Genomic DNA, 13,266 nt, shown 5'->3' with positions numbered 1-13,266 from the left:
GCTGTGCTTTGGCAAGCCTTTATGTTATCTGCTGTAAGTTTAGCTCTCTCTCAAGCTCATCTCACATGTGGTTTATATTTTGCAGAAAATTTGCACTTTATTTTCTGCCTATTTGAATATCTTGAGAAATCTCTCTGCATATCCTTAGGTGCATTTAAACATCTCATTGATAGAAAACAGCTAACTCTGAGACTTCTTCTCAGTCTTACTGTCTACCCCAAAAAGTGTTGTCAGTTGGACGTGATGGCGCTTACTATGATGCGAACTGAATATCGGATTTCTTGAGTTTCCTACTAAAAGATCATTGGTCAGTGCCAACCAAACTTAAAATTGCACAGATGTGATTGTTAAATTTTGCAGAAATTTTGATTTATATGTTTTCCTTTTTGTTTGTTTTTTTTTCCCTATAACTGTATTGTCTCCAACAAATACCATGAATGTCATGATCTTGATTGACCAAGTTCTACAACATATGAACATGTGTGAAAATGTATCAAAGTGACCAAATACATAACTTGCAAGCAACACATTTAATGCATAGGACCTGACATACTAGAGACTGCTGAATATTTAATTCTAGCTGTTCTGTGATTGCAGAATGATATACTTTGATATTGCAGTGGAAATGAGGTGATGTGATTCAATATATTGTGCAGCTAGAGGTGACAAATCATGTTGGTATTTCGTCATTAGGGAGAAGATTAAACACTCGGCTTATATTGCATACAAATTAGTTGCTGCAATATGTTTCATTGTTACAATGGCATAAGAACTGCAACACATTTTATGCAAAGGAATTTTTCTCACAGTACACAGCTAAGATATTTTGTATTAGTTTTTTTTTATCACTAACATTTATTTTATTGTAAAAAATATCAAATAAAATGTACAACTTTTTCAGGTTTTTTTTTTCTTTTTAATACTATTTGTCTTTACACTGAGTGTAAAGAGAAAATGTGCCTCTCCAACATGCACCACCCTATAATTGTATTTGTTAAATCCAGAATGTCACAATGTTTATTCATCAGATGCAACGTCGTGGTGAAGCCGCTGTCAACAAAAATCATGTTTTTGAATGCCACAGCTTTTAGTGAAAATCTAAAAAAAAAAAAAAAAGAATCTTTTGCCCGTCAGTTCAGCTGAAACCTATGCATTTTAGAGAAATGTTAACAGCTTTAGTAGTCAAATTAAGATTTGCTGAATTTATTTTCTATTGGCTAGTGTTATTTTCTCTTCTTGTAATGTGCCACGTTGATAATGATCATGGTGTTTTTGCTTTTGTCCTTTCAGGGCATTGTTGGGAATCTGTCCAGTGGGAAGTCTGCCCTGGTGCACCGATACTTGACAGGCACATATGTGCAGGAGGAGTCTCCTGAAGGTAAGAGTCTTCTGGAGATGGCTAGCAAAATACTGTCGCGCTTTGGATTATATTTATTAAACATTAAGGCAGTTATAAACTTAAGAGCACCACTATGGATGCACTGGTCAGAATTTTTCTGTGCCATACATTATTAATGAGCATAGATAGAGCATTTAGCAGTAATAAAAAAGCACTCCCCGTGTTTATTTCCTATAGTAGAATAGATTCTAATCATTGATATTTACAAAATATCAAATTCAGAAAAATAACTGGCCACTTTGCTGTGCTTTGGCAAGCCTTTATGTTATCTGCTGTAAGTTTAGCTCTCTCTCAAGCTCATCTCACATGTGGTTTATATTTTGCAGAAAATATAATGAAATGTGCAACTTTTTCAGCTTTGTGTGTTCTTTTATAGCTGTAATGTGATATACTTGGCACTTTATTAGTACGCAGAGCCCTTGTTATTAATCCCATAGCATTCTGAGATTAAACTCTACTGAAATGGGTGTTCGCAGGAACATTTTGTGTCCTTTTTTTCCCCCCCAGAGGAATAAAACAAACAATACTGATACTCGGTATCACTCTATATGAAAGGATAACCACACTGGGAGTAAATTATGTAATTTACATCGAGTTGGGTTCTTCTGTTTGCTGTTTACTTTCTGCAAGAATGTTTGGGTGTTGTTGAGGTTAAATTAGAAAATGCCGTGGGTTTTTTTTATTATTATTTTTCCAACTGAAGAGATAAAGGCAAAGCTCATTTCCATTTCTTGTTAAAATAGGGAAGGTCAAATGAATTTTTTATTGTCTTATTTAGCCTTTTAATGATCATTTTCATTGTGATAATAAACTGTCAACCAGATTAGCTAAAGTCTCTCTACAAGGACAAATAATGACCAGAATACCCACTGCTGCTCTGCAAGGTCCATCCTTCAAAAATCCACGAAGATGCTGGCACACCCAGAGTTAACTTATGATCTTTAAGAGGGTTTTTTTTTTTTTTTTTTTTTTTTGCAGTGTTTTATCTTAGTGTAATTATAGTGTGGATGAAACTTGAAGCACATAATTAGTTTCTGGCATTTCTCTGCACCAAGGGAGAAAAGAAAGGGGGGAAAAATGCATAACTTAATTAGTCCTTGAGAAATCAATGGCGGAAATGCTGCAAAAAACAGGGCGAGGGTTGTTGCTGTAATCAGGGAAAAATGTCAGTTCCTGTCTTGGTGTCTTTCTTCTTATTTTTTATTTATTTATTTTTAAAATCTTACTGATACAACATATCAGCCTCACATGTGCTCTTTGTGCTGGCTTTTCTCCAGTTCATAGTATTCACGTTGAAAAAGCATCACAGACGAAGAGGAAGAGGCTTCGCTGTAGCCGTTTCTTCGCTGTTTTGTTCCAGGGCTTTTGCTATGATATCTGAAAAAAGGTACCGGGGTGTGTTGCCATGGCAACACCGGATGGCACTCCGTCGGATTGTGGCTGAGTGTCAAGGTCTGAGTCTCTGTGTAAAGCAGAGTATGCTTGCTGCGTGTTAACCACGCTCACTAACAGGGCTCTTTCTCTCAGTAGTTACCTGTTTTAATATGATTGCCGTAGTCAAATGCAAATTTGTGCCCTCGGATTTACTTTTCGTGACCACAGAAAGAATTAAGGGGTACTGAGGCTCTTTTTTTTTCCTTTGGATGCCATTTATTCGTTCGTCTCTAAATAGGGAATAATTCCGGATGATTATGCAACGAGACGGTTCACATCCAAATTGCCTCCCTCTTTTCACTGGAGCCATATGTTTTCATCACATAACTCGTTTCCGAGATTCCCATAATCTTATCTGGCGTATGCAGATAAATGCTGCCAAAGTCCATAAAAATTCTGCGCTGCACCAAGTCTTCGGCTCTCCGCGTCCCACTTTGTAATGAAATCTGCCTTTTTTCTTCAAACAGGACTCAAACATGCATATCAATCGTCTGTGAGTTCCTTTGTGAGAACAGCTTCGAAGCTGTGCGACTTCAGGAAAATAAATAAAGAACAAGAAGGGGGGAAAAGCTTGCTGCGATGCCATCAATCTCTCTCCCTTTATTACACAACCAGCATCCAGGCACGTCTTGAGAGTCGTTGCAAGTGGCTGGGAGAATCCTCCGTTTGCCCGGCAGGCTAAAGTGGACTTAACAGGATGGAAGTGAGACTCAAGTGGATATCTATTGCTTGCTCAAACAGGAAATACTGTCCACCTTTTGTAAAATTATAGCCCCTGGCTATTTTATGGCCCTTTCCCACTGTGACCTTTCAGTTCTTAATAAGTTGGTTGAATGGAACGATCCCTCACCCACCCCCCAACACTGTCCGCAGATTGTTTTAAAGATAAAATGTGTGTGTTTCTGCTGTCTTCTGCATCATGTTTTTATGGAGTTTTGTCATGACTATTATAAGAGCTTTGCATTATTCAAACCTGTCAAATTGCTCTCAGCGCTTTTTTTTTTTTTTTTTTCTGTGTGTTTTTGGTATTCATAAGGCACCGTTTTCACACCTTGGGACATCTCTAGTCGGCCAACTTTCTCATTTGAATGTTTTTAATCTCCGCAGGATCTTGAACCAGTCAAATGATATGCAAAATCTAATTTTCTTCGTGCATCTCCCATTGGTCTCTTCTTTATCTTCAACCGGGTTTGCTAGTGGCAAGGAAAAACATATTCATATCAGAAAAAGAATTGGGGGTGAGGGGAAGGAGGAGGAGACCTACTCAAATGTTGTATCTACTCTACAATACTGGACATTGTCTGACATGAGCACCAGTTCAGTGTAATGCATGTTTCAGTATGGCTTTTATCTCAAAATATTTCATTTCTGAGGTTTCATTGCAGAGCAGAAAGTTTCTTGATTAAATTCTGGCTCATCCAGTGAAGCTGTGCAGACAGAATAAGCAGTCTGATGAGGCTTTTGAAGTGAAAGTTTGGCCTTTCTCTGACTTGTAGCGGTGCAGTAATAGTGGCAAAGAGCCGGCTTCTGCAGCAGCTATGCATTAGACATGCTTAATGGCAATTTCTCCCCCACATAATTGGCTCCAGAGGGACCTGGTTTCCTGTCGGCATATGATCCAGACAACACAGTATGCTGAGGGTTTAAAGCAGGAAAGGGCAGCACACCTTCATGAATCACATCAAACTGTGTTTCAATATCGAATTTGTGATTGTTTGTCTTTCTCTCTATGTTTCCTTTAGGTTTTTCAATAAATGTTCATTTCTAAAAGCACTATAAAAAAGACTGTTTTATAATACGTCTAGTTATCGTGTGCAAGACATCAGCTGCACTGTTTTCTTTTTGTAAGTGCCTGGTTATTATTCATTTCAAACATAATCTCAGTAATACTTCTTCCTCCAGGTGGACGCTTCAAGAAAGAAATTGTGGTGGACGGACAGAGCTACCTGCTTCTCATCAGAGATGAAGGAGGGCCTCCAGAGCTGCAGGTAGAGGAGCTGATCCTTGAAAATATCGCACTGCTCTAAAGCTGCAACGCTTTCTGAACAGAGGCAGTCTGAGAGCTGTCATGCAGACACAAACTGTTTGAGACAGTCCATGATATATCCTCTAAAGGATATTTTGGAGCAGAGCGGCAACACCCTGAGGTTGCTGTAGAGAAAGATAAAATACACCAAGCAGCCACATGCAAATCATTTTTGTTCCAAGGAACAGCTTCAGCCTTCCTAGATGTATGCATATCAAAAAGTTATTCACGTCATTGAAAAAAAAAAAAAAAAGGTAGTGATATAGCTCAACTGTTTCAAATTAATGTAATAATGTTTGACTTCACATTGCGTATCCATTGTGATGGCACCTACTTCGAAATCGAACTGTTATTTACGATTTTAATGATCCACAGTGGTGTTTTTAGCCATTTCTATCATGTTGTTTCAAAGTTCCATCAGAAAAGATTTTAATCTTATTTATGAAACTGCGGACACTAATTTAATTAACTTCCCTTTGGAATCAATGAGGTACTTTTTTTGAATTTGAATTGAATTTGAATGTAAGTGGAATGACTATAAAACTAGTGGGGGGAAATATCAATTCTTTTTAGAAAACCTTATTAGGATAGTGTCATGACTAGAAGTCCTGTGTTCATAACAATGGTCCATTATCTGTATTAATATTATCCCACCAGACATTAGGAACCCTGACGATGTTTTACAGTCGGGGAGAGATCAGTCTTGTTTTCTTGTGAATGACTGAACCACAATTGCACAAAAGACGTCTATCTTGAATATTTCTTCCTGCCCAAACTGTATTATTGAGGAAAACCTAAACTGAATTGTTGCGACATGATGCAAGATGATGGTGGATGAGTCGTACTAAAGCAAAAAGGAAACAAATGACATCTGAATAGAGGAATGGACCTTAGTAGGAGAAAGTACACAGTACAAGTTCTTCAATGAATGTAGTTACAAGAAAGACAGGAATACTCAAAAAAGAGATGGAGATGTGGGATGAGTTTTTGGTACTTGAGATGGAAAGATGAGGCGTCTCTGAAGGTGAAGCAAGAAAGCGAGCGCACGCAGGTTGGAGTGATTTGTGACAGAGCGGCAGCAGAAAGAGTTTACAAGGCAGGAGGAAGAGTAGTTATAGGTAGAAGGTGGATTAACAGACCAGATGCTGGGTTTAAGGTGGCTGAACGAGCTAAGATTTACGTTGGTAGTGACAAGCATTACAGGAGCAAATAAAAAAAACAGCATTTGTTCTTGTCATCTGCTTGTGAAGTATTGACATCAACTATTACATATAAATGTAATAGTTGATGTTTTAAGGTGAGTTGTGTTTTTTTCTTCTTCTTCTTTTTACATACTGTAGTATTTTCCCTTTGTGCTATGTAATAAACCGCTATGTTGGAAATATGTCACATGTGCCTTTACAAATGGTTTCTTTAGATTTTCTGAGGCTGCAGTGAACAAGAATTTTCAAATGATTTGCTATGAAATCACAAAAAAAAATTCACATGTCAACATCAAACTTAGTTGAGTCATACATACCCACTGTGTCAATCCTCCAATCTGGAAAACGCCATAAACTGTTTTATTTCTGGTTTTAAGCAGCAGTTGAGACCTAATCAGAAAATCGCTCCGATTTCTTCCTGTGCACTGCATCGTAAGATAAAGGAATAGATATGAGTTTGGCTCAGTTTTTAGCTGCCTGTGTAATTAGTGGTATAATAAAAGGCCTCCGTCATGTTCCCACTCTGAGTTGTGACTCAAAGGCTTGATGCCACTGGAGAAATCCTTGCAAATGTGAAGGCTAAATGAAGTACATTCATGGAGAGGTTGTGTTATTGGATTGTTACTGTTTCTCATGCTCTGCTTAATAATATTGGAAACAGTAATGATGTTTGTAGATGAGTAGTTTATTCTTATCTTTACAGGAGGATTTCTTTACTATGCAGTCATAAACTATGCAGACAATATGAATAAATATAACATTTTGTTACATTATGTACAGTGGGGATATAAAAACCATGCAGCTTTTGTAGTAGTGGCTTATAATCACTGTGCCATTGAATTTATTAAAGTTTGTTACAATACTACCCCCTTCTGTTGGAGTTTATGAACTGCACTAGCAAGATAAAATGTAGCATTCAAACTGCCAGTGTTGGGAACAGGCAATTGGCTCATGCCAGTTTTCTTTGTGTCGGCTTACTGGCACACCTTCGTGTTTTGGATCATTTAACAAATTTTAAAGATAACACGAATAAGTACATAAGTACAAAATACAGTTCATGAGTTCATTTATTAAGGTAAACTGTCCAAATCAACCTAACCCTATGTGAAAAAAAGCATCTGTCTCTTAAATCTAATACGTGGGCGTACCGCTCCTTGGTGACGACAGCTGCCATCAGCCGTTTGCCGTACAGGTTTTTTTTTTTTTTTTTTTTTTACAGTGCTATGGAGGCTCACTCTTTGTTTTAATTTGGGCTCTTTTACAGGGTTTTCAAGGATTTAGGTATGAACTTTGAGTAGACCTTTACAAAACTGAATTAGTATGTTCTTTGTAGGGTTTATTTTTTTGTGTGGAACTCTCTTATGGATGACTTTTTGTCCCCCAGTTTCTTTCTTAATGTTGAATCACAAAAACTAGCTAATTGCGACAAGTGAGGCCCTCAGTGCTTTAGATGTTTTTTCTGGTTTTTATGGTCAGATGGTTATTACACTGTTAGAGTAATTTTGGTAGGCCGGCTAGTCCTGGAAATATTTTCCACTGTTTCATGTTGTCTCCATTTATGGATGCTCTCTCTGTGGTTAACTAGACTCGAAAAGCGGGAGAAATGGCTTTGTAACTATTTCCAGATTGATATGCGTCAGTGACTTAGTTTCTCGACTGTTTTTGAGTTTCTTTAGATCAACACACGACGCGTTGCTTTGTGAGATCTTTTTGCCTACCTTGTGTTGTCACAAAGGTTATGTTTATGGTTGCCTTTTAATGATTTGATAATCTCACAGAGTAAAAAGCAAACACAGAAAAATCGTCTAAAAAAATCTATTTTTTTAGAAACTTGCATCATGTTTTTTAATCTTTGAATAAGTCAGTTCTCAGTCTTTTTACCGCACCAGAAATTTAAGATTTTTTGATCGTGTCGCAACTACAAGAAACCACAGTTGCATTAAAACACACTTGTTTCCATATGTAAATTTTCTGCTGATAATGTGAAAACCTTTGATAGGTGGCTCATAACACATACAGTGCTTGGTCTCTGCCTTGTCCTCAGTTTGCTGCCTGGGTGGATGCAGTGGTTTTTGTCTTTAGCCTGGAGGATGAGATCAGCTTCCAGACAGTCTACAATTACTTCTTGCGCCTATCCAGCTACAGAAACACAGCGGAGGTGCCAATGGTCCTCGTTGGAACACAAGGTGTTTGTTGTATATCTATCGTGAATACACACATATTTTACATAACATTGGAATTTAAATCAATTACTTTCCATAAAATACTGTATGTTTCTAGTCTAGTAATAAACACTTACCTTGATGTCTTTCTTTGGATCTTTTTTTTTTTTTTTTTCTTTTGGTAGATGCAATCAGTGCAGCCAATCCCAGAGTGATTGATGACTCTCGGGCCAGAAAGCTGTCTAACGATCTGAAACGCTGCACATACTACGAGACTTGCTCCACCTATGGCCTGAATGTGGAGAGAGTCTTCCAGGATGGTAAGAGGGAATATTTAAAGACCGTGTGCTTTTTTTTTTTATGTTTTATTTATGTTTAAAGATTTGTATTGAGGTTTTTGCACTAAAGATTTTTGTGTATATTTTATGTAATGGGAGTTGTTTTATTTTCAACTTTTTTGCCTTTAGTTTCCAAAATAGTCTCTTTTATAAAATTGTAATAGAAATGTCGGGGTATTTTTTCACTTTTACTGCATTAGCTCTATTGAGCAACCCTAGCTCCTAAAATAGATTTAAAAAATGTAATGATTTTGATCTTAATCTTTTATGTTTACTTAATATAAGCAGCAACACATCACATTATTATATTTTATTCAAGATTGGGTTGCAGAAGGGTTAATAAATATTTTGGTAAGAATTACATGCTGGTTAGTTAAAAACTATTGCCAGGACTGTGATTATTAATTATGGAATCAAAATACTCAAAGCAAATGTGGGACTGTAACCTTAAGATCAGGTAATTATGAATTATTTAGAAGTGTCTCATGAAGAACCTTGAAACTCTGATTTCTCCCAAAATTAATCTTCAAAGTAATAAGACTTCCATTTGGAAATCCGGCTGCCTTGACTGTGGAACTTTTTTTTTTTTTTTTTTTCCGTTCTAAACCTAGAGCCTGTTTGAAGGTCTGCCATCCTCTCAGGAAACATCTGAGAGGGTATCTTGTCTTTCACTGCACATTTCAGTGTCAGTTGATGCATTTTTGCATTGCATAGTCATGCTGTCTTCTCCCTCTGCCTTAATTGCCTCCTGAAGTCCAATTTGAAGTAATTAAACAAGTGCCTGGTGACTGGAAAAGTCACTCCGAATAACTGTTGCCTTCTCTTCGCATTTGCGAAGCTAGAGCAGGCAGTCAGGCGTTGTGGTCCCAGCTGTCGATGCAGCTTCAGATCATCTCTTTCCTTCCCCTCAATGCTAATTCATGTCACGCAGCCGTGAGCATTGCCTTTCCTCCTCCTCCTCCTTCTCCCCAGCCCACCCGGTCACGTGTGCTGTGAATTAAATAATGGCTTTCACATGCTACAGAGCAAGTTGAGTTGTTCACATGGTTACCATTGTCTCATTTGGCCAACATTAGGTTACTTTCCTTGGAAATAGTTCCTTTTGTTTACAGACGTGCCTGACCAAAAATTGTACAAGAGGGATATGGAATGTGGGTTATTGGAATTATCGTCTGTTACAGAAAAATAAAAATAATTGTAGTATTTATTTATTTATTTTTTTAAATTTATGCATTCACAAGCCTTAAGTCCTTACCTGAGAGAGTTTCTACAATATGTCCTAATATGTCTGAAACTTACAAGGAAATTTGGATAACTAGACATTTGGGTCAAAGAGAATGGATGAACAGGTTTATAGTTATCACATTGTGACGCATCCCTTTAGCATTTTGTGTTTTAAAATCTCTGTTTTTATTTTTAATATTTTCTGTGTATTTCAGTATTGCTTTAACTTCCCCTTTACCTTTATAGAGAAATTAATTAAAATTGTTTTATGGAATTATCCATAGGCAACATATATCTATATATATATCTATATCTATATCTATCTATATCTATATCTATCTATCTATCTATATATATATATATATATATATATATATATATATATATATATATATAATGGATAAAAATTGACTATAAGGGAAGTTGTATCTCTAAGCAATATATGATGAATCTCATCTGTGTATTTTCAATGAAATTGTAACAATATACCAGAACACACACACATTTTCATGCTTGCACTGTGTCGCCAGTCAACAGAGCTGTTCTTTCCCCCACTAGTTGCCCAGAAGGTTGTGGCCATGAGGAAAAAGCAGCAGCTGTCTATTGGTCCATGCAAATCTCTCCCTAACTCTCCGAGTCACTCTTCAGTGCCAGCCGCATCCATCCCCTCTGTCCACCTTAACCAGGTAAGCCCACAGCAGCCCGACGTACATCTGATGTTCAATATGTGACAACATTAAGACCATTTAACCTGCTACTCATGACTGCTTGTTTTTAGGTGTCTGAACTGATGTTCTTATCACATCGTCCCAAACTGACCTTCTATTCCTTTTTCTTTGCGATCCCTCTCTCTTTTTCCACCCTGATCTTCTCTGATGCTGCTGGTTCCTCTTAATCTCTCTCACTCCCAATAGGCAGCCAATGGTGGGGGTGCGTTCAGCGACTACTCCTCCTCTGTTCCCTCCACCCCCAGCATAAGTCAGCGGGAGATGCGCATTGAGACCATCGCTGCCTCCAACACGCCCACGCCCATCCGCAAGCAGTCGAAGCGGCGCTCCAATATTTTCACAGTAAGTATGCGACAGCTGATGCAAAGCAACACCCACTCACACTACTAGAGGGCACGGCGCCAAGCACACATTTTTTTTTTTCTTTTATTCCACCAGAGGGAGACAGGTTGCTCAAAATGCATTCAAAGCCAGCGCTGCTGCCTACGAGTCATGCAAAGGCAGCATCGTGTTCAAACTGCACAATGGGCTAAGGAGTAAAAGACTTTGAAGATTTCATATTAAACCCCCAAAATGGGCCAAAAAAAAAAAAAACTCAGCCTTGAAGCAAATATCAAAGATAAGCACTGTGGAAATAAACATCAATTCATGTACCTTTCTTTTTTTTTTTTCTTTTCTAATTGGATGTAGTGAGTGGATTAAGTTTCTCATGTCACCAATAGGAAACTGGGCTCTTTACATCGTCAAAATCTTTGAAATGGCCCTGTTAATTTTTGCTTTACTATTTTCTTCAGCACCTGTCCTATTGCACGAAGCAAAATGAAAAAATTCATGTCAGCCTATTTTACACATTGCTAATGAGGCAAATCTACAACCTCCAACTGCCCACCTTCAGACAGAAAAGCTCTTGCACAATTTGGACGGCTCGTGAATACTGACTCCAATTGATTCTGATCGCCAAGAAATACGACACCAGTCTCCCGATCCCTGTCTGCTTGCTATTTATCCCGTGTCCTGTCATATTTGCCCTTTGCTCTAACCTGTAGCATTTGTGTGCACTAACCACTACTGTTTCCTTGGCTTTAGCCTCTTTCCTTTTTTCATTCTTTCTTCCTTTCCTTCATCCTGCCTTTCCTTCTTACAACTTTTCATTGGCTCTTTCTTCCTTCCACTCTGTGCTTCTTTCTTTTATTCTTTCTCTCTTCTCTCTCTTTCTTTCTCTATCTTCCTTACTTTCTGTCTTTCGTCCTGTTTCCTGTTGCCCTCCCTCCTTTTTGCTGCTAACTTTTCCAATCTTGCATAGTTGGATCTTTGTTTCTGGTGGCTCAAGAAGGTCTGCAGAAGACAGAAATCCTTCAGTCAATCCAAAACAACTGCAGCGAATTTCTTAGTGCCTAAAGTGCCATCTAACATTTACCTTAGGTTTTATGATGTTAATTTGTTTTCTTCTGCCGAACTTTGCCAGCATTATGAGAAAAAGATCAGGCTAAGCGAGATTTACCTTCTGCAACTTCTTCTTGCATATCAACACTTTTCCTTCACCTCTGCCTTCTGGCTCTCACGCTCTCTCTTTTCTCTTTGTAGCTAACTCCTCCTCTAACCTCCCTATCTATCCCCACCCCTTCCATCTGTATCTTTCCTTCTATCTTGTTCCTCTCACCCCAGCTGCTTTGGGAGCCGCAGGTTTATGCGGCCCCCGAGCAGTACAGGCTGGTGCTAGCTCCCCTTGTTGTCTCCCTTCCCCCCCTGCTAGGTAGTGACTAACCATGTCCACCAGAGAAATGAGCCTCTCCCCGTCCGCGTCATGGAGATGCCGAAGCACGCCACCTACCCAGTGTGGGTGCCCGAGTGGCAGGCCGAGCGGGAGTTTCAGCTCATGACCTTCTGAGGAGCTGCGAGCCAAGGGTGGGAGGAGGGAGGGTGAGGGAAAAGAGGAGGAGGAGGAGAAGAAGGAGGAGGAGGAGGAGGACGGAACGTTACGAGGGCATTGTCGACATTTCTTCATTGAAACTGGAAGATTGAGATGGGCTCATTAGACGGAAGACTTGAAGTGTGAAAACATTCTGGCATTTTGCAAAATAACACAAAGAGAAAATGTTTCATCAACACAAGTGTTAAGGATCTTACTTTCTTAGCTTTGCCCTATCAAAAACATAAAAAAAAAGATCTCCATAAGCTACAAGTACTACTACACCAGTTCTCCAAGTCACAGAGAGACTGAAGAATAACAATCATGCTTTAATTTATGGTGATTTTAGAGGTTTCATGTATAAGCAATTTAAGATACAAAGTATGCCTTAATGTCATTGGTAGATAAACTCATAGAGCCATTAAATGGAAAGTCCAGTCCTTTTATTACCCAGACATGAAGAATGACACTTTCATGGCACTGGCATTGGGACTCTTGAAATGTATAAACCCAAATGTGATGGTGTGCATTTTTCTAAACTTAATTATATGTGAGAGAACAATACATGCACCTGAATTTGGCTCCCATTCATAAAAAAAGGCCCTCCTTCTCAATTCTTTAACTGTTTGAGTGTTAAAAGTAGGCAATTAAGACTCAAACCATTCCATCAGAAGATCTTTTCACTTTGTCTTCTCACCACCACCCTCACAAATCAGTTTCACAAGCCATAAACCATTTCAAGCCAATCTTTTGACCATAACCGCCCTCTGCCACTAGGTGTCAGTGCAGCAAACATTATTCTTTCCTAGTGCTTCCATGGTCAATAACTCCAAACTCTCTGTTT

General features: G+C 38.4%; 1 protein-coding gene across 1 annotated transcript in view; it reads left to right on the top strand.

Moving 5' to 3' along the window:
• The window catches only part of LOC106963472 (arf-GAP with GTPase, ANK repeat and PH domain-containing protein 3-like), a 99,696-nt gene that overhangs the window by 19,044 nt on the left and 67,386 nt on the right, over positions 1 to 13,266 (top strand). The window contains exons 3-8 of the mRNA XM_015058402.1: positions 1,291 to 1,378; positions 4,736 to 4,821; positions 8,106 to 8,247; positions 8,409 to 8,543; positions 10,344 to 10,471; positions 10,700 to 10,855. Coding sequence (XP_014913888.1) covers positions 1,291 to 1,378; positions 4,736 to 4,821; positions 8,106 to 8,247; positions 8,409 to 8,543; positions 10,344 to 10,471; positions 10,700 to 10,855 — 735 coding nt within the window. The remainder of the gene's footprint in view (positions 1 to 1,290; positions 1,379 to 4,735; positions 4,822 to 8,105; positions 8,248 to 8,408; positions 8,544 to 10,343; positions 10,472 to 10,699; positions 10,856 to 13,266) is intronic.

This window comes from Poecilia latipinna, unplaced genomic scaffold (genome assembly GCF_001443285.1).
Source record: "Poecilia latipinna isolate Pla-1442-1.1 unplaced genomic scaffold, P_latipinna-1.0 Scaffold1538, whole genome shotgun sequence".
Taxonomy (NCBI): domain Eukaryota; kingdom Metazoa; phylum Chordata; class Actinopteri; order Cyprinodontiformes; family Poeciliidae; genus Poecilia; species Poecilia latipinna.
This window is presented reverse-complemented; position numbering and strand designations above follow the sequence as displayed.